This window comes from Ictalurus punctatus, chromosome 22 (assembly GCF_001660625.3).
Source record: "Ictalurus punctatus breed USDA103 chromosome 22, Coco_2.0, whole genome shotgun sequence".
In the NCBI taxonomy this organism is placed as follows: domain Eukaryota; kingdom Metazoa; phylum Chordata; class Actinopteri; order Siluriformes; family Ictaluridae; genus Ictalurus; species Ictalurus punctatus.
Window position 1 is genome coordinate 9534124 of NC_030437.2, and position 20087 is coordinate 9554210.

At 38.8% G+C, this 20087-nt stretch overlaps 2 protein-coding genes and 1 long non-coding RNA gene across 7 annotated transcripts; 1 reads left to right on the forward strand and 2 right to left on the reverse strand.

Moving 5' to 3' along the window:
- Positions 1–37: 37 nt before the first annotated feature.
- On the reverse strand, positions 38–12284 carry sh2d3cb (SH2 domain containing 3Cb). 4 transcript variants are annotated; one of them, XM_017452470.3, is made up of 11 exons: positions 12119–12284; positions 7868–7907; positions 7014–7142; positions 5301–5716; positions 5077–5153; positions 4501–4988; positions 1909–2024; positions 1624–1795; positions 1434–1545; positions 782–982; positions 38–586 (listed from the first exon to the last, which is right to left on the reverse strand). In XM_017452470.3, exons 2-11 carry the CDS (start codon positions 7892–7894, stop codon positions 417–419), a joined length of 1908 nt encoding a protein of 635 aa, XP_017307959.1. In that variant the 5' UTR covers positions 7895–7907; positions 12119–12284; the 3' UTR covers positions 38–416. The 4 variants fall into 4 exon arrangements, with proteins under 4 accessions (XP_017307959.1, XP_017307958.1, XP_053530324.1 ...); XM_017452469.2 differs by lacking the exon at positions 12119–12284 and adding an exon at positions 9480–9634; XM_053674349.1 differs by lacking the exon at positions 7014–7142.
- Positions 11727–19033, forward strand: cfap157 (cilia and flagella associated protein 157). 2 transcript variants are annotated; one of them, XM_017452479.3, is made up of 9 exons: positions 11727–11949; positions 12439–12710; positions 12930–13083; positions 13272–13539; positions 14627–14757; positions 15222–15372; positions 15461–15639; positions 17115–17246; positions 18673–19033. In XM_017452479.3, exons 1-9 carry the CDS (start codon positions 11807–11809, stop codon positions 18719–18721), a joined length of 1479 nt encoding a protein of 492 aa, XP_017307968.1. In that variant the 5' UTR covers positions 11727–11806; the 3' UTR covers positions 18722–19033. The 2 variants fall into 2 exon arrangements, with proteins under 2 accessions (XP_017307968.1, XP_017307970.1); XM_017452481.3 differs by lacking the exon at positions 17115–17246.
- On the reverse strand, positions 16789–20058 carry LOC128628931 (uncharacterized). Its single transcript, XR_008393208.1, has 3 exons — positions 19927–20058; positions 17583–17701; positions 16789–17178 (listed from the first exon to the last, which is right to left on the reverse strand). It is a non-coding gene; the product is annotated as an uncharacterized LOC128628931 (long non-coding RNA).
- Between the last annotated feature and the right edge of the window lie 29 nt (positions 20059–20087).

Sequence of the window (20087 nt, forward strand, 5' to 3'; positions counted from 1 at the left end):
TTTTGTGATTCAATGTTTGATTAAAACACACAGTATATGGATGCACAACTGAGCCGGTTTTAATTTGAGAAAATAAAAAGGTTGTGACATCAAAAAATAGTCAGTATAAGCGCATATATTGGTTATAACAATATAAACATAATTTAAAATCCAACTCAAAGAAATGACTGATCATTTCACAGAAGTAAACCAAAATAATGTTAATCATACTTTGAAATACAAATCCGAATAGTAGTTTTATCTACATTATTTACAAACCCATATAAACGTTTGAAGGAATTTGAAATGTTATTCCACCATACAGAGTTGCATCACTCTATGTAAGCCCATGGCATTCATAAAAAAATAAAAATAAGAAGAAGAAGAAAGAAAGAAAGAAAGATACATGTTTCAGAGTGAGACATGTACAGTGTGTATCATTCTGCCTGCTGAGAAGGTTCCAGTCTGTTGGACAGGGCTGTTAGCACTTTGTCAAATTTCTCATAGCGCTCCTCCCTGCTCGCCTCTGCTCCCCGGCGCCCCCACAGCAGACGCATCTGGAACTCAGTCAGGAAAACCTCTAGTACGTCTGGCTGCTCATGGAGACCTGTACGTACGAAAGTGACCTTAGTTCCATATTTAGCACGTTTATACATTATGAACACATGTAGCAAACAAACAAAAAATACATGTACTGAACAGTTCATATATTTCAAATGACAATCGCAATCACATATGGGATTTCAAATAACAAATATTATTGCATGTTTTAATGATATACACAGACTGAGGTTCTCCTTACCCTGTAGTTTTGTCTTGGCATTAGAAGAGTAGGTTTCTCCATGGCATGCAATGTTACGAGCAGAATTTAAATGACACAGCACAGAATCCATTCCAGAGTCGAGACTCTCCCAGGACTCTTCAAGAATCACAGCACTCTTCTCAAGCAGGAGCAACAGAGGGAGCACATGAGGAACAGTCGTCTCAGATGGGTCACAGAGCTCTTGAAAGAAAATATGAAGGGAGAGTGAGTGAGTTAACCCTTCTGTTAAATGTGGGAACCCTTAAATGTGTTAACCCTTCTGTTCTGTTTGGGACAATATGGAAATCTTCTGGAGCAATATTAAATGACTAAATGACTACTAAATGTCTTTTTTTTTTTTTTTTTTTTTTTAAAGCCAAATCTAGAATGCTTAAGGGTTGTTTGGTTGTCTTTAGGTTGTTCGATGTAGAACCCTACAACAGAGTGTTTTCATATCAGAAAGGATTCCAAACCAGAAACCCTTTAAGATGCTAAAATCACTTAAGGAACACTTCAAGGACCCCTTTTTCTAAGAACATAGTAAACAGAACATAAGGTTAAACAGAGAAAAACTGCAGACAATAGGAGACAAAGCTAAATTGATGAATTTCAGTATTTTTTTTTTGCTACATGTTAAAGAGTTTGATAATACCTTTTCCATCATTCATTCTCTTCAGTGAAGGCCTCAAGGTCTTCTCATACAGAACTGCACTTTCTGTGTATTGTTGTCTTAAAGCAATCCACGTCTCATCCAACCGAACAATCTAGAGATGGAATGGATGTGTTACATTTATTGCCTATTCACCAAAGCATCTTTCTTCTGTTTACTGCTTTATCTCTACCTGTGGCAGTTCTAATACTCTCATAACTGCAGCAAAGCCAAACATGTTGCCCAAGTTAGTCTTCAGCTCAGATGCCAGGGAGATAATTCTGTGCAGTAGGGAACCTCTTTCCTCCACACTGCCCGTGCAACCCAACAGCACCATAGCCAGCATGATGGACATGGTATAGAACCTGAGGAAGGGAACTGTGTTTACGCAGTCCTGTTTATTTTATGTTTATTTTAAGGTATTTTAAATCTTGTGTCAGGAGCAAGGTGCTTTTTAGTACCGAGTGCATTAATATACCTTTCCAGCAGGTCTTGTCGGAGATGGTGACCATGTGGAAGTGTGAGCAGCTCCATTCCCGAGCTCACAGCCATCCCTCTTGTATTCTCACCGGATAATTCAAATATGCGAGCAACCTGGATAATAAAATTGGTTTAAAGAGTCTAGCATGTGCAAACATGGACTCAAATGTTTTACAAATTAAAGCTATATATTTTTTCACTAATCCTATTTAATGGTTGATATCCGTTTCCTAATACCTACACTGGGCCTACACAATACACCCATAAGCCATAGGAATTGTATAACCCTTTATAATGCAATGCTGGATGAGTTATGAAAAGCTTATATCAAAACTTGTCTTTATATAGAAGAGAGAAAGATTTTAAGATGCTAAATGAAAGTTTTACTTTTATCTGAAAGTTATTAATTTGTTTTTATTAACAACGTATTCATAAAGCTTTGAAACATCTATGAAATATCCATTCCGTTCCTGTTCATTCGGTTGAGACACAGGCTGCTTAAATAAATGTAGCTGTAAATGCTTCTATATAAGGCAGTAAAGACAGTTATTAAAAGATAAGATGAAAGTTCATTTCATATTTCATAGACCATGCATAAAATTTGTTGTTAGTAAAGACAAACTAATACCTTGTAATATAAATTGATTGGGATTTAAAAAAAAAAAAAAAAAAAAAACCTTCTCTCTGGTCTTTTTCATGTTACACAAAGACAAAGTTACACACTACATAAAACATTTATTTTCATGTAATTTGACAATTTTTGCATAAATCCTACAGCACTGCATTATAAAAGATTCATGTATTGCTTAAAATGTTGAATTCTGAAGTGGATGAAATAAAAAATGTATAATGCGAAAAAGTGAAGCCCAGATCACCTAACTGTCAGACTGTCAATATACAATTAGAAAAGTTTGTGTCTTTGGTTTTTGACTGAAAAGAGGTTTTTTTCTCAATATGTTTGGGTTTGAGATCAAAAGGTGAATATGAGATGATACATCAGAATTCCAGACTTCATTTCCTGATATTTGCATCTAGATGTGTTCCAAACAACTTGAAAATGGCACCCTTTGTTTAAACTAACACATTTTTCAAGTGATCAAAAATATTGTAACATATGACTGACAGGTGGTTCTTGTTGCCCAGGTATGCCCTGTTAGAATGACTGTTTAAACAATTAATAGCTCAAACTGTGAGCCCTGGGTTTCTCCTGTGAAGACTGCATTTATTGTTAAAAATGATAAACCAACATGAAGATCAGAGAGCTGTCTATGGGAGAAAAAATAGCCAGTTTGAAGCTGAGAAAACAGTTAAAATCAATCAGAGGCATTGCACAAACACTGGGCATAGCCAATATAACAATTTGGAATGTCCTGAAAAAGAAAGAAACCACTGGTGTACTAACAACCATACATCAAATAGATCAGCAAAGGAAAATAATTCCAGTTGGTGACAGAACCATTGTAAGAACTATGAAGAAAAACCCAAAAACAACAGACAGTGACATCACCAACAACTTCCACAAGGCAGGGGTGAAGGTATCATGATCCACCCATCAAAGAAGACTTTAAGAGCAAAAATATAGAGGCCATACCACAAGATGCAAACCACTCATCAACAGTACAAATCAGAAGACCAGATTGGAATTTCCAAATACAGAGGTGAGCCACAAAAAGCTCTGGAACCACTCTACCAAAGTGATGGAAATTTGGAGAAAGAAAGGATCTGCTCATGATCCAAAACATACAAGGAAGTCTATAGAAACATTCTGTCTGCCAATTTACAGACAAATGCATCCAATCTAATTGGGAGGAACTTCATCATGCAGCAAGACAATAACCCAAAACACACTGCTAACACAACAAAGGACTTCACAAGGTGAAAAAAGTGGAAGATTTTAGACTGGCCAAGTCAATCACCAGACACTAACCTAACTGAGTATGCATTTCACCTCCTGAATAGGAGACTGAAAGGAAGCTGAAAGGAGACTGAAGTTAGACTGAAGGGAGACTGAAGGGAGACCCCCCCCCCAAAAAAAAAGTAAGTAAATAAATAAATAAATAAATAAATAATATGTGGTACAAGCCTAGAAAAGCATCACAAAAGAAGAACGTAACAGTCAGGTGATGTCAGTGGGTCGCCGGCTTGATTCTGTTATGGCAAGCAAATAAGCAACCAAACAGACCATCCTATACTTTTGCTCACCCAAAATTTGGTGGTCTGCCACATAAGGTGCCATATTCTAAGTTGTTTAACACATCTAGATGTAAATATCAGGAAATGAAAGCTGAAATTCTGATCTATAACTCTATTATCTTATTCATATTTGATCTCAAAGGTTTCCAGTGTATAAAAAAACAAAAGAACTGGATTTGCCATTCCAACACTATCATACACTACTATACATATAACATACACTATTTATCAATTTTTGTTACTTGTGTTAATGAAGAACCTGAAACACCAAGTGTCTTGTTGCTATAAATAAATGTTTTTGTCTTTGTAATTTTGTTCTAAGGGTATGCAAGGGTGTGTCCATATACTTTTGGCCATATAATGTATACACAGTAGTGGGCACTATGAACAGTCCTACCATGCAGTCGATTTTGGTGATGTGCATGGCCATCGTCTTTGTATCAGCATCAACAAGCACCTCCTTTGCTCTCCTTAACACTCTTGCTTCTAGTGGTTTATTTTCTGCAGGGAGCAGCGGTGACTGGTACATGCTGGGTCTGAAACTGGAGGCTGTTTCAATTACAAGTGGCATTAAATAATCCTCATTGTCCTCGTCCATGAAACCCGGCACTGTCTGGTCCTCTTGTCCACTGATGGGTGACTCTATATGAGCAAGGCTGTGTGGATAAATGCCTGTGTTGGATTGCATGTCACTGGGGTCCGCAGTAGTGCTTTGGCTGGACTCAGCACTGGGAGACCACATGTTGTCTGTAGGCTCCAAATAGATGACAGCACTCTCAGTTGGAGAGGTACAAAGGTGCATGGTGTTGGGTCTTTGCAAAACAGGCGATGATGGGACTACAACAAACTTCCTATTGCGTGATGGACTTCTTCTACGTCTGTAGACTGAAAAACAGAGGACAGATGTTATAGTTTAAGCACGCAGCATGTTCCGGACACTTTGACACTATGTACCCTAGATAACAACACTTACTTGTGTTCAGTGGAGTTGGGGATGAGGTCACGACAACATGCTGTTCCAAGCTTCCAACGAAGCTCTTGACTGCCTCCCTGTGAGAAAAGAGTGAAATTACACCAAAATATCACTTGAACCATATCAGTATCTATGGCTCTACATTGGACAGCAAAAGTGAAACCAAATCATTTGCTGTTATCTGATCAGTGCATATTTAAGTACCTTATCATAGTTCATCTCACCTTTGAGGGGTTATTAACTCAAATGCCAGAGCCTCTGTCGCTACTAGACTTCCCTTCCTGTGAACAGGTGAGTTTAATGGTGTCACCTCCTGATTAGTCTGACCAAACATTGTCTCCAGATAACGCACTGGTACAGTTCTGTTGACTGGGGAAATCACATGTGCCCCGCTGTGTTGGGTAAGTGGCGTCTGGCCGCCCACATAGAAATGTACCAATGCTGGAATGGAGTCAAACTGCTCTCCTTCCAGAACATATTGCATTCGTGTGTATGTGTCGCAGGATCTGAGCAGAACTTTGCTGATCAAGAAGTGAAGGGGCTTCTGATTCCAGCGGCAGGTTAGGACGTAATCTCCCACACTGGTCAAAGAATCGCGAATCAGGAAATCCCCATCCTGTAACACCAGAGACTCTGAAACCTGTAGTGCAGAAAACATTGAAACATTATAGCTCCCAAGATAAACATAAAATTGGCTTCCTTGTGGGTTTTTTAATGGAATGAAAGAAAACTTTTACAATTTATTGTGAGTGTATCCTGCACCAAGACCACGATCCAAAACAGGATAAAATCAACAGAACAAAATTCTGAAAAATAGGTTTTGCTATCTCATCATCCAGACTTGATCTGGAGAATGATCTCTGGCGGAATTATATCAGATACATTAGCAAATATTTGCAAAGCATTCTGGTAGAGTTATACCAGAAATAACAGGAAGTCATGCTGCGGGATGATATGGTAGCCTAATATTGTAACTGAAAGGACTCAAAAGCTGCTCAGAGAATACTCAAGAGGTTGGAGGCAGTTATAAATGCATGGTGTAGGCACACAAGTGCAGAAAAAAAAATAACACGATATGCTGTTAAAAACAGCAAAAAAAATAAAAATAACAATGGGACAGTGTGATGCAACAAAGTGAAATTACTGTTACCACCCTGGAGTTCATTATTTTTGTTCTGTAATTTTGTTCCTCATAAATCACAGCAATTTCCCAAGTATTACATTTAAAAAAAAATTTTTGTTTATGAACGGCACATACTTATAACCATTTATGTTACATTGGTCTGAAGTATTAAATTCCTGTTATCACCATGTTACAGCAGCTATAAACATTCATTCCCTCAACAGCCCCTCTCTTTTCCTCTCTCTCAGAGTAATCAAAATGCAGCATGTTACCAAGAAAAAAGAAAAGTCTGTCCTGAAAACTTTCCCATGACAGAAACATACTGACTGTTACAAAGAGCAACATATGAGACTCATCGGATAAATATTAAATAAATGTCTCCTCAGTGTAATTTTCACCATATCAATGGTTATATTTTTTTTCTTTGTTATAAGAACACATTATTTAATCAGCTTATTATTAGTTTTAGATTATGTGGTGTACCCACCATACAAGTCTCTGTGAATGCCTACTTCCTACATAAACATATACAACATATCTCTAGGACCGCATTAATATAAATATGTAATTTGAATCACAGCTGGAACTATTGTAAGAGCTGTACTGTTATAGACAATGAATCCACACTTTCTGACCAGAATTTCTACTACAGAATTAAGAATTCAACAGTGCTGTGGTACAAGTTATTATACAATTTTTATATATGCTATGTTAGATTGTAAAGCCATGTCTGGAAAACTGGCCAAATGCATTTCAAGTCAAATGAAAGCTGAAAACTCAACTAATATAATCCCAGTGTAAAGATCTAACGCACCTCCCAAGGTATACGTCCATGGTACCAGCCATGACTTTGTATGTTGTTGCTGCTGAGTTTCAGCTCTTCCTCCAGTTCTTTCCTCAGTTTCTCTGATGCGGTGTCCAACAGGCACGTCTCTTTTGAAAACTTCCAGAAGAGAAAAAAATAAAGATCCTGTCTTGAAACCATTTTTCCAAAAGAAACCAGAAGCTCTGTGCTTGTTTATGCTCTCTGGAGCAAGGCTAGCCTTCTCACGGGACAGGCTCCTCACATCTACAGTACTAGCCAGTTGTTATGGTGACATCATTGTGTTCCACTAGTTAATGGGCCAATATATCACTGAAGCAGTAGGTTATCTAAAGCATCACTACATGGACTCATTCAAGGGGCACAAAAGAGGGTTGCTCTGTACCCTAAAACAAAGATATGTTGATATACATCAATGATGAACATTAATTTTGTGAGTATTTAAACTGGGAACACGCCCTAAAGGTTGATTAACTATTATGTAGTCAAAAAAGATCCAGACAGTACTGCTGAGAAGAATTATCAGTGCTCCTAAGATGAGGACTCCATGCATAAAAGCCAGCATCCCACTTTTTCAGTTACAATAAAATAAGCACATCAACAGTGGGTGGCTGTCTGTAGAAACCCAGGCTGACTACTAGCATTCTGAGCATACTGGCAATGATCCAAGCCCTTTTGTGTCACGCATCTTAACTCAATTAGAGCCTCACTGCTCAGACCTCAGATTCTTCCTTGTGTCTGAGGCTGTGTGAAGGAATTTCAGTACAACAAACACTCAACAGTTTCTCTTAGATGCTAAAAAGAAACCAGAATGTAAAGCCAAAAAAAGAGAGAAACATGCTCACCATTACATATTCACCTCTGTTTTCCATGGAATCCAAATGACTACGGATAAGGAAAAAAAAACAACAAAATTTGAACATGGATTTTATATACAATGTTATAAAAAATCAGTAATATCAGAAAAACATTTCAATAATATGGCATGCATAAGCCTATGTGCACATATTTGTGCAGGCTTGACAGTGTTTTGTGTGAAGATGCCAGGGGCTGCAGGACAGGAAATCGTCTGAGGAACAGCCTGTGCTGCTCTTTCCCATGACCATTTGGATCCTCTGTGCATCAGGGATGGACTTGCGCAATGCAGTACATTTATAGTTTTAGCCAGTGTTATGTTAGACACAGACACATGTAACAGCCCCCAGTAACAGCAATGATCTTTCTCAAACTTTCACACGCACACATGTCTTACTAATTTTGCGAGGACCTTCCACTGCATTAATAATGATTAATGTGACTAATTAATGCTATGCTACTGCCGAAATCTGACGCCAACCTTAACCTCAATACCTATAATAATAACTGGCTCCTTCAGTGTTTTTTTTAAAAAAAATTTTTAAAACCTTTTTAGTCTTTTGTCAAATAAAACAGTAATAAACCACACAAGGTTAGGAATATCTTGCATTTGATTTTGTGTTGGCATTTGGACCCTTCCAAGACATAAAATGGACTGGCTGGATATTTTTGCGATTGCAACATTTCTTTTATGGAGTTTTACAACCAAATGAAGACAGCATTTGGTTTTTATAAAAAGCAATGCACTTGGTTCGCAGCCAGTGTTGGAAAATATTCAACACTTTACAGATGTGTTTGGACAAAGCTGTGCGCTCAGTCCTGCTGTAAACATAGCATAAACAGCCAAAGCTCTGCATGACCTATGAGGTAAAATATGAAATAGCAGTAGTAACATCTTGTAGGCTCAAGGGCTAATTTAAGGTTGTCTTTTCTGTCATAGACAGAAAATGATACAGAATGTGACAGCAGTAAAGCTGTCACCTGTACAGTCAGCAGGCAGTCTGAGAAATGAAATGTCACCCTGACAAAACTGTCACGGTAAAGGAAACTCTGTCAGCGCATAAATCAAGGTCTAAGTCTAATGCGCCAGGTTTATAAACAGTTACAAGCTTGGGCTTTGTACCAAGGACATCTCGAAGCGTTCACCTCTACACAAAGCTTATTGAGAAACAGCTGCATATTGCACCAGCACTGTATTCACTCTCTATTTATATTTAAGTACATTACGGATATTCCCTGGACACATATCAGATTCTCATTCCTACTTACAGTTCCCATATGAGATCCAACTGGCTACCTTCCAAACAGCAGGTGATGTGAATGTATACACTGTGTATACTCTGTGTGTGTGTGTGTGTGTGTGTGGTGTAGAGTCTTCCCAGAAGAGTAGAGAGTGTAATGCCACACTCTACAAGTTTTCACAAACAAGATCAGATCAAGGATTACACAAGTTCCAGAAATCTCTGCTCCCCATTGTTGAAAACAAACACCAGTTACTCACAGTTACTCACACACCCGTCTGTTGCGCAGTGACAATCATGGAGACCGCTAAAGATTAAACAAATGCGATTAAATATCAGGATTTACACGTCAGGATCTTACCTTACGGAATAATAAAACGAAGCAGTGGAGTTTTATTAAGCTCCGGTAATGGCATGGTCAGGTGCAGAAGCGGTTTGGTTTCTTCTGCCAGATTTGACACTTGTAGCGCGGCGCTTCTTCTAACCCCGCCAATGACGTCACTCCGCTTCTCCGCGAGCGCAGGAGGCGGGGTTAACGCTGCTCGCGAGCAACGCTATTGGTTAACTTCAAAAACGAATATTATCATAATAACTCCAGTGAGTTACTAAATAACAGTTGCAATAGTTGCTATTGGGATATCATTGATTACGCAATTATGTAGTTTTGGACGTAGCCACTGTGATTTATTTAGCTTTGTCACAGTTTTTCTATTCATCCAACCATCCACTCATCTATCTATCTATCTATCTATCTATCTATCTATCTATCTATCTATCTATCTATTATTATTATTATTATTATTATTATTATTATTATTATTACTGCAACTAATATATTTTGTCCTATTTTCCTTTTTCTTGTGCCTTTTATTAGTAGTGTTATTTATTTACTGGGGTTTTTTAAACCATTGTTTTTCCTGTTAAATATTTGATTAGAGAGAGAGAGAGAGAGAGAGAGAGAGAGAGAGAGAGAGAGAGAGAGAGAGAGAGAGAAACTATGTAGGCCTGTGTTCCTGCTGGAGTGTAATAAAACGTACACGAATGTGAAAAAAACAGCATGCAGGAACTTCTAAACAGCTAGCACATAGAGGAATTTTAATGAATTGACTGGGGAGGTTTTAGGTAGCCTATCCACTCATGGTACTATGAAATTTTAACTTTATCACTGTGGAAATGGAACATTTCTTGCATATTTGTCATATGAGAAAATGAGCTGTAAAACAGACCCTACAGCCATGGCTTTGTCCGAGCTACTGGAGCGAGCAGAGGGTAGGCTATAGACCTCAGTACAGAGCTCAAGCGCATTCTCCCTTCTGACCATTAACGTCATAACAGAGTGTCTTTGTCAGAACCAGACCAAATGACTGTAATGGCATCTGTATTTCAGAGAAAGAACACAACCTCTTTTACTGTTATTATTTCCCACACCACCATTAGATTGCACCAATGCATTAGTGCATTAGGTACACTATACGGCCAAAAGTTTGAGGACACCTGATCATCACACCCATATTTGGGCCTTCCAAAAACTGTTGCCATAAAGCACAGAATTGTACAGGATGTCTTTGTATGTTGTAATTTCCCTTTATTGGAACTAGGGGCCCAAACATTTTCCAGCATGACCATGCTCCTGTGCACAAAAAGAGCTCCATGAAGTCAGGGTTTGCCAAGGTTAGAGTGGAAAAACTTGAGACGCCTACACAGAGCCACTGAACACCTTTGGGATGAACTGGAACACTTTCTGCACCCCAGGCCACCTCGCCCAAAATCAGTGAGTGACCTCACTAATGCGCTTGTGGATGAATGGACAAATCCACACAGCCACGCTCCTAAATCTAGTGGAAAGCCTTCCCAGAAACATAGAGGTTACTATAACAGCAAAGGGGAACTAAATCTGGAATGTGATGGTCAGGTGTCCACAACTTTTTGACTATATAGCATTCTTTAGAGAAATATAGGCTATAACCTATACAAGGTTACCAACCTATGTGATATGCAGTATCCATTAACTATATTAGATACTTAATTAACTCTACATAGATAAAGAATTGCACCTCTCAAAACTTTATGCCCAAGTGTCACCCCTGCTTCAGTGGATAATCTCACCTGGATACTGTATATTTCAGAACTCCCTCAGAACTGAAACTGTAATCACACAGACTATGATGCACACTCAAACTTGCTTGACTTTGTAGCACACAGTTGTAGGAAAAGTGATGTTTAATCCCCAGAACAGGATTTCTTATTTTTTCAGTCAAGATTTCTTCCTAATGTCTCAGTGAGTTTTTATTTGCCAATGTCACCTCTGGCTTGCTTATTTTGGATCTCAATCTACACAAAATTACACTGAAGTAGCCTAGATATGAGATAGAATATAATAAACTTTATGATCTAAATGCGTGTAATGGCTTACGGCGTTCTACTGCAGTGACGTCACGCCCCAGAGTAACCCCACTGGTAAAATTGAACGATTTTATACATGAAAGCATTTACACTATCTTTATTTAGCCTATTAATAATCTCATATTCAGGCTAGCAGGTCTACATTCCACCTCTTTAATTCTCTTGCGATGACGTCATGCCCCCCCCCCCCCCCCCCCCCCCCCTCTGGTAACACAGGGCAACCTCTGCTTTTGTTTATTGTTGCCGAGTTTCTCTAAACTTGATTAGACAGTAGGAGCGATAACTATGCCTCCTAAAAAAGGTGGAAAGCAAAATGCCGACAGAACAGCTACTCTCGGAGAGAAAAGCGCTCCAGATGATGCCTTATCCGAGGGGAGTAAAGAATTCTACCGGGCTCAAATACGAGATTTAGAGGAGCGACTGGAAAAGTGAGGAAACCTGGAGTTAGCTAGCAAAAACATAGTCACTAGGACGCTAGAAACAGGCTCTGTGTATAGAATATAGAGTTATTTCCTGACTCGGGACATTGTATATCCTTTGTAAGAAGTTTTAGCCTGAAGCCATATAGTCCTCTGTAGTATAGGTATGCAGACTTACCTGACAAGTTTGAGGAATCAGAAGACTGTTACTCAATATCCAAAACCAATATAGGAAACGCATGGATTCATAATTACTGTCTGTTATTAATAAACTGATAAGACTAGGTGAATTTGAATTGCTGTTTGTTCATTCTCTGTCAGTGCGCACAAGGAAGTTAGAAGGAAACCAAGACCTTAGATCGCAGTCTATTGCAAAGCATAATAATTAACCTGCTGCCACACCTCATGCCATAGAAAACTGACTCATTGTAGTCATACCGGAAATGCATCCCTCTGCAAACAATCACCATGCTCAATCCTTTATCCTTCTCTTCAAAGGTATCAGCACAAATGTGATGAGCTGGAGGTTCGCCAGAAGGATTTTTCTACCGATTATAATAATGTAGTGAGAGAGAAGAGAGACATAGTGCTCTATCTGAAGCGTACCTTGGCCCAAAAAGAGGATGAGATCACTGATATCTTAGAGAAGCTTCAGGAGCTACAAGCAGCCAAAGATGCAGAGAAGGAATCATTTGACAGGCAACTGAACGCGCTCCGCAGTGAGTTTCAAGAGACCAAGGACAGACTTACTGCTGAGAACATGGTCCTAGGTAAAAAACAAAACAAAACACCAAGCCACCACTCATTTAGATTCAAAGTATCTTTTTGATTGCACAAAAGTATGTCTGATGCTAGTAAACTTGGTATCCAGCCTTCTGTTGTGCAGTTGACTGGTTAGCAGTTACCTTTATCACAGATAATATGGTGTATCAGAGTATTTACATAAGTTCACAAGGATCCTCAGATCAGGCCTTGTTTTTTGTTGGCAGCGGGAAAACTTGCATCTCTCGAGGATTTCCAGATGCAGAAGGATGAACTTATGGGTCAGATGGAGTCTCTGAAAGAACAACTAGAGCTGCAGAAGCAAGAGCACCAAACTGTCATCTACAACCTGGAGAAGAAAGCTGTACTGGACAACTACAGGTCAGTGTGATGATGAATAAACAACCTTACTGCTCAATGTTCTTCCTTACATGCAAATTTTCCTTAAGGAAAAAATCTTCAAATCAAGCCGTTACAATTAGTTTCCAGCTATACTGCAGAGCAAGCAGTTCACATTTTACTACAGCTGGGTTTTGACTCTCAAACATATCCTTTCTCTTCTCGGACAGACTGAAGAAAGAGATGCAGCAGCACATAGCTGCCGTCGCTACCGAATTCCACAAAGTCTCGGATAAAAAGATGCCAGAGACAACGAAGAGGGCAATCCACGAGAATATGTTAGTGACGAGCCAACTCAGGCAGATTTCAGACAGGTGCAAAGAGCTGATGGTGGAGAATGATGCTCTGAATGCCAGAGAGAAAAAACTCAAAAGAGAAATGGAGATCATGGAGCCGTTATTGAATGAGATGACCAGGAAAAGTCTTGCAAATCAAAAGGTTGCTTCAAACACATTACCCAATATTTGAAAGTATGGTCAGAAATGTTTAAAGACACTTTTTGTAATATCTGACAACTTTCCTCACATTCTGGCAGCTGTCAATAAAACACACACACAGAGGAAAATCAACTGTAGTACACAAGGGAAAACAAATGGACTAGCAACATTCAACCAATTAGGACTACGAGGCATCTTATAGCTTCCTGTCAATCATGTTGCCTGTACATTTAAAAAGCTTCCCCTATTGGGATAGTATTACAGTGTTCTAGACTAAGTGTGTGTTTTGAGGCTTGTCTTTAGAGGTTGTGTCTTTATAAGCTGTCAAAATCGCTGTGTATACCTTTTAACTATTTATCCTTAATTGCCATGAGTCAGTCCGTACAGGATTTCACAGAGATTTTTTTGTGATTGTTGCAGCCAAAAAGGCTCGATTTGACTGCGTTTTTTTTTCCCCTCAAAATGTGCAATGCAACTTCAGGTTTTTTTTTTGTTTTTGTTTTTTTTTTTTTGCTTTTTGGTGGAAAACTACAAATTGCAATTGCACAGAATTGTTTTGCACGGTCTTTCGCATCAGTGTATGAATGTGTATGTGATTGTGCCCTGCGATGGGCTGGCAGCCTGTCCAGGGTGTACCCCGCCTTGTTCCCGATGCTCCCTGGGATTGGCTCCAGGTTCCCCGTGACCCTGAAAAGGAGTAAGCGGTTGAAGATGGATGGATGGATGGATGGATGGATGGTCTTTCTCATTAATGTTTGTTGGTAAATGAGACCCTTTAGCTGTACTCCTGTTCGATGCACGTGAATCGAAGAGGACTTTGACTGAATTTGTGTTGTGATGAGGTCACATGATGAAGCTTGGACAAATCTGCAGAAAATCTGCGGTAATTTTGAAAAATTGCAAGTTAAAATTGCGAATATTTCGTAGTTTGCTTGATTTCGGAGTTCGCATTAATTTGTGCGATTTTAAAATTGTGAAATCCTGGAGGGACTGATGAGTTCTTTTATGTACGTTCATGGGCAACACTAAAATGAACAAAAAGGTTGATTAAATATATATATATGTCTTTTTTTATTTTGCCCTGGAAGGTGATACAGCAGTTAACGGAGAAGTGCAAGCAAATGCATGCTGAACTTGAGGACTACACCAGACATAAACAGGAACACCAAAAGTTGGTGAACAATCACTCCATGCTACAGAAAGAGCATGATGCACTCAGGTTTGAGTTTTGAATGGGTTTACAATTATGCCAGCCACACTCCTGTAGAGCGTAGTATCTTTAATAAGAATCTTTAATAAGACTAGATAATGGTTCTGTAAGTGGAAAGTGCAGAATTAAAAGCTTTAATGGTGCCTTTAAATAAATATGATGGAAAAATTCACCTAATGTGCTTTATATACAAATAGCCTGTACATTATATACATAGCACAAAATTATGAAATCATGGCACGGTGTTGTAGCAGGTAGCAACGCCGCTTCATAGCATCAGGGTTCTGTGGTTTTTATTATAAGCTCTGGTTATTATCTATTTTCTCTCACCTACAAAACATCCCAGTAGGATTAGCCAGGGATAATTGTTTGAGAACTCTATTATATGCTCTATTATATCATTATCACATCCACATTAAATGGTCATTGGTTGTAGTTGTTATATCTGAGGATTGGCTTGACTGATATCTCAGACAGGAACATGAATCTGCTGTGGACAGTCTCAACCAAAATCAAGCAGAAGCTGCAAGACTGACAACAGAGCTTCAGGAGGAGAGGACACGGCGAGGACGGGTTGAGACAGTCCTCCAAGAGGCAGCTATGGCTTTAAAGGAAGCATTGAGGGTAATGTAAATGATCAGGCAGTCATGGTATAATAAAACTGATTTATAAAAATTCACTGAACAGAGTTTTATTAGTTTTGCTATTACAGGAGGTGCCTAAAGAAGAGGACGCAGAAGTGCAGACCCTCACCCGGAGAAATCAGATGATGCAGAAGTTGCTGGCCGTATTGGACAGCGCTGCAGCCATCAGCAAAGGCCCTGCCCCCTCTCACTTCATCCCTACAACAGAAGACTCTCATGAATTTATAACAGCAGCAGGCATGGAGAGGTATATATACCTTGCAAAAGTATTCAACCCCCTTAAAAGTCATCAGATTCTTCTGGATAACAAATGACACTTATATGGATCATTTCATCCAGTATTTCTATTGCAAAACAATATACCCTTAAAGTAAACTTTCAAAGTCAAAATTCATTATTTGTCAATAGATAAAATAATTTAAAAAAAAACCTTGCAAAATGGCTACTTGAGTATGTATTCAACCCCTTGTACTAGGCAGAACCACCTTCTGCTGCTGTAAAACTGTCTGTTGGGATAAGTTCCTAGCAGCTTTGCACACTGTTTGGCAGGGATTTTATCCATCCGTCCTGGAAGATTTGCCCCAGGTTCTTCAGGTTGGTTGGATGTTCATTGTTTACTGCATTTTTTGAACAGTGCCACAGGTTCTCTTGACTTGGCTACTGTAGAACATTCACCTTTTTGTTTCTACCCACTCCTGTATTGGCTTGGCATGGTGTTTGGGACTATTGTCTTGCTGAAAGATGGAGGTTCTTCCAAGCTGTAGTTTTTTTTAGTAGACTGAAGCAGTAATTTTGTAATCTTATCTTAAAATGTAATCTTATCTTAAAATATTCCCCTGTATTTTGATAACTCCATTGTCCCTTCAATTTTGACAAGAAACCCAGGTTCTGAGGTTGAAAAGCGTTTCCACAGCATGATGATGCCACCACCGTATTTCACTGTATGAGTGGTGCTAATTGAGCTATGCCCTGTGTTAGGTTTGCACCACACTTGTCTCGATCTAGATGTCATCACACCAAAAAACACATCATCACTGGGCCACTCTCATGCTTTCCTATGGCTCTTCTTGAGCCATGGTTTCATTTCATTTTCATACCTGTCTCTTCAATGACAATGACAACGCTGTTTTAATATTTCAGAGGTGATGGCCAAGTATACAGTTTGTGTCCTTGTTAAGATGATATCTTTCATCTGGAGCTCCTGGAACCTGGGGGGTTGAATGCTTATGCAAGCCTCGTTTTTCATTTTTTGATTTTCTTTGAAATACTTGCTGACCAATAATTAATTTTGACTTTGAATATTCAGTGTCAGAGGAGTTTGCAATAAAAATACTCAAGGAAAAGTATCTGTATATATCATTTTTTATTCAGACAAACCTGATAAGTTCTGGGGGGGTTGAATACTTTTGCAAACCACCGTAAGAGCCAAGTAACCAACAAAATACACAGGAGTGTTTCACATATTGCATCAAAGCACATTAGTCTAATTACTAGTCAAATTAGTCCTACACATTCTAGCATTTTTCTCATAGTTTGATCATTTACTGCAACTAACACACAATATTTTTAAATGATAGCAGAAGATTTAAACTTTTAACTTTAATGTTCATTTTTCCAAACAAAGAATTAGAGGATAATGTCTTATAGTTGCAAACTGAGAGGTGTTATTCAATGATGTCATCTCTGCCATATTTCTCATTTTTTGCTTGTTTACTCATGAAGATCAGGTCTAGCTGCCTCACAGAAGGCTACTTCTCAAATCAAGCCTGGAGACCTGGGGTTCGTCCTACAGCAAACACACACAAGAAACATTGTTATGTCCAAAAGACCACACCTCCCCAAAAGTCTGCAAAGGTAGCTTATACATATTAAAAACTTGCATTAATAAATATTGAGGATGCACAATGGAAAAATAAAAGGAAGAATTACAGGATCTACAGTCTAACCCAGAACTTTTGGCATTCTTCCTGAAAATGAGTTAAAACTTAATAATTGAGGAATTGAGTGATATTTTAAGCCTGAACATGTGGAGAGGATTACAGCACTGAGAGGGATCTTAGACTTTTCCTTCATACAGAGCATGCCTAGCTGCTTTATTCTTAGTTTTCAGTATAGGTTAAATCTGCAGGCTGAGATTACAACCATTCTTATGTTGAGTCGGATGTACTGTATGTTACTGTAGGCTATTACCTTGGTGAAAGATCTTAACGTCCTGGCAGAGACAGCCACATTTTGGGCTAAAATATTCTTGTACTAAGTGGAATTCTTGATGCCATGAGTGTTCACAAGGAACTCTGCTGTAGCACCAACTGCAAAACAGTGTATTATGTATTAATAATCCTTGCATGCAGTCTCATTTTTTATTGTTAGACATGCCAACGCTATGAAGCTTGAGTTTGGTCTTCTCTAACCCCAACACAAGATATTGGAGTTGTAATGATGATTGATGGAGTAATGCACTGCATTTTGTTGGTTGTTTTAAGGAAGGGCCTCTTTTGTGCACCCTTTTGAGCAGTGTGTTATTATGGTGCTGGGGGAACTTGTCCACTTTTAGCACCCCAAAGAATTGTCATAGCACACACATGTACCAAGCCCAGAAATGTTGCTCATAATAATCACATCAGAAACATTAGGTGACAATATGATGTTTGGGTTAGGAATGCGTCAAACTGCATGCAAAAAAACCTAGCTAGCTAACCTCAGATCCACTGCTGAGCTTAAAAATATAATTTTACCCACAGGTGAGAATTAATTTTTAGGGATGCCTCTAATGCTGCTACATGTTTTTAAAGATTACTATAATTTATTAATGAGGTAAATTATTTTCAGTAAAGGAAATTAGTCAAATTGTTTGAGTGTAAAATTTAATCCTTTAATTTATACGTGTTTGCCTCACACCTCCAGGGTGTGTGTGCCGCAGCCCTGTGTGTGTGGAGTTTGCATGTTCTCTCAGTGCTTCCCCTAGTCCAAAGACATGCGCTGTAGCCTGATTGGCATGTCCAAAAGTGTCTGTAGTGTATGATTGGGTGAGTGATTGTGCCCTGCGATGGATTGGCACCCTATCCTGGGTGTCCCCTGCCTTGTGCCCCATGCCCCCTGGGATAGGCTCCAGGTTCCCTGCAACCCAGTAAGGATAATCGGTATAGAAAATGGATGGATGCATCTATACGTCATACAATATATTTTTCCCATAACCTCTTGAAGGGTGTCAATAATAATGGAGTTGACATAGAATTTGTTCTAGAGAATGTTTGCTAAAACTGTTCTGTTTCTCCCATAGGAAACAGAAGAGCCAAAAAGGGAATGATACCTCAAAAGCCTTTAGCTGAGAAGGACACTCTTCCCCCGCAGCCTGAATCTGTCAGAGGAAGTCAAGCAACGTTTTAAAGCAAGAAAAGCCACTCTGGATCCACAACGGCATCACCTTATAATTGTGTGTGGAGGGTATGAGTGAGAAAAACACAGACAACTTCTGTACAGTCTGATCAATCATTTATGTCATTTGTAAATGTTCTACATCTCCATCATGTTATTTAGAATTTTATTTGGTCCTGACTGATAAAATATAAACACTAGATGGCGGCATGGCATCCTTTATTGTAGAACCTGTTCTTGAGAATAAACTTGATCTTGAGCTGTCAGAGGATTTGTGTTTACTCAGTCCTGGAGGTATAGCTGAGTAAAAAAGATTGAATACATTTAAGAGAAGAAAAAAAGAAAAGAAAAAAGAATAACGAGAAGAGTGCTAAAGATTTTGTCACTTCGCACGCCAGTGTTGTTTGTTATTGCGTGCAAACCTGAAACCACTCCAGAGTTATGACACACAAGGATTATCCAGGCAGAACAGAGCATTACAGTTTTAATCTGGTGGATATACTGCATGATTATGGCTACAGGGCCTACCCCTGCCAAACATCTTAAAATAGACATTCAGTACTTCTAATGAATATTGGTAAACTGGAAGATTGATTCTCTTAACATTGACGTATACTTCAGTGACCTTGAGTTCTTCCTTGTGAAGCGGTTTTCTTTCATGATGTATTTCCAGTTGTCAAAACGATTAAAGTTCATACTGGTGTTGCATTAACAAATGATGAAGCATGAATATTACAGGCCAAATAAATGATTTGTAGAGTAAAGAAATTAATTGTCCTATGAAACAATACAAAAGTACAGGTTGTGATGTTCAGAGGTCCTAAGAAGCACCATTCAAAGGGGATAGCCCCCCTTTTCTTTTGAAGAGGGAGATCTTATTTTATTTTTATTTTTATAAAGTTGTCCTGTTTCAGATTATGGCATTAGAATGATTGTAAAACTTGACCAAAAAAAAAAAAAAAAACCCAAACAAAACAACCCACCCCTATTAGAAAGGATGGGTTGAGTCACATTCTGGACCTTTTTCTTACAATTCTGACCTTAAGTTCTCCTCCACTTGGTCTGAAGTGAAATCAATCCTCACTGGATGTCTCACCACCGGGAAAGGGATTAAAAATGCATGAGTATAGAGCTATATTCAGTAGGCCATTAGACTTACCCGTTTTCATCAGCGTTTTTTGTGTATGTGTGTGGAAACACTGAGACTCCACACTCTGTTATCTGCACCAGTCTGATTTACACTACAGGGTGATGATTGTGGAAAGCATTTGTATGAGAAATTAAGGGGAGGACTGCATTCCCATCACCAAACTTGAGTCA

Bases quoted from the DNA above. Each gene is read 5' to 3' on its own strand.
- sh2d3cb (XM_017452470.3), bottom strand. From the start codon at position 7,894: ATGGAAAACAGAGGTGAATATGTAATG. The intron at 1,546-1,623 runs GTAGAGATAAAG...TTCCATCTCTAG, and splicing joins GAGTATTAGAACTGCCACAG to ATTGTTCGGTTGGATGAGAC. The intron at 983-1,433 runs GTATTATCAAAC...TTTTCTTTCAAG, and splicing joins GAGAATGAATGATGGAAAAG to AGCTCTGTGACCCATCTGAG.
- cfap157 (XM_017452479.3), top strand. From the start codon at position 11,807: ATGCCTCCTAAAAAAGGTGGAAAGCAAAATGCCGACAGAACAGCTACT. The intron at 14,758-15,221 runs GTTTGAGTTTTG...CTGATATCTCAG, and splicing joins AAAGAGCATGATGCACTCAG to ACAGGAACATGAATCTGCTG. The intron at 15,640-17,114 runs GTATATATACCT...TTACTCATGAAG, and splicing joins ACAGCAGCAGGCATGGAGAG to ATCAGGTCTAGCTGCCTCAC.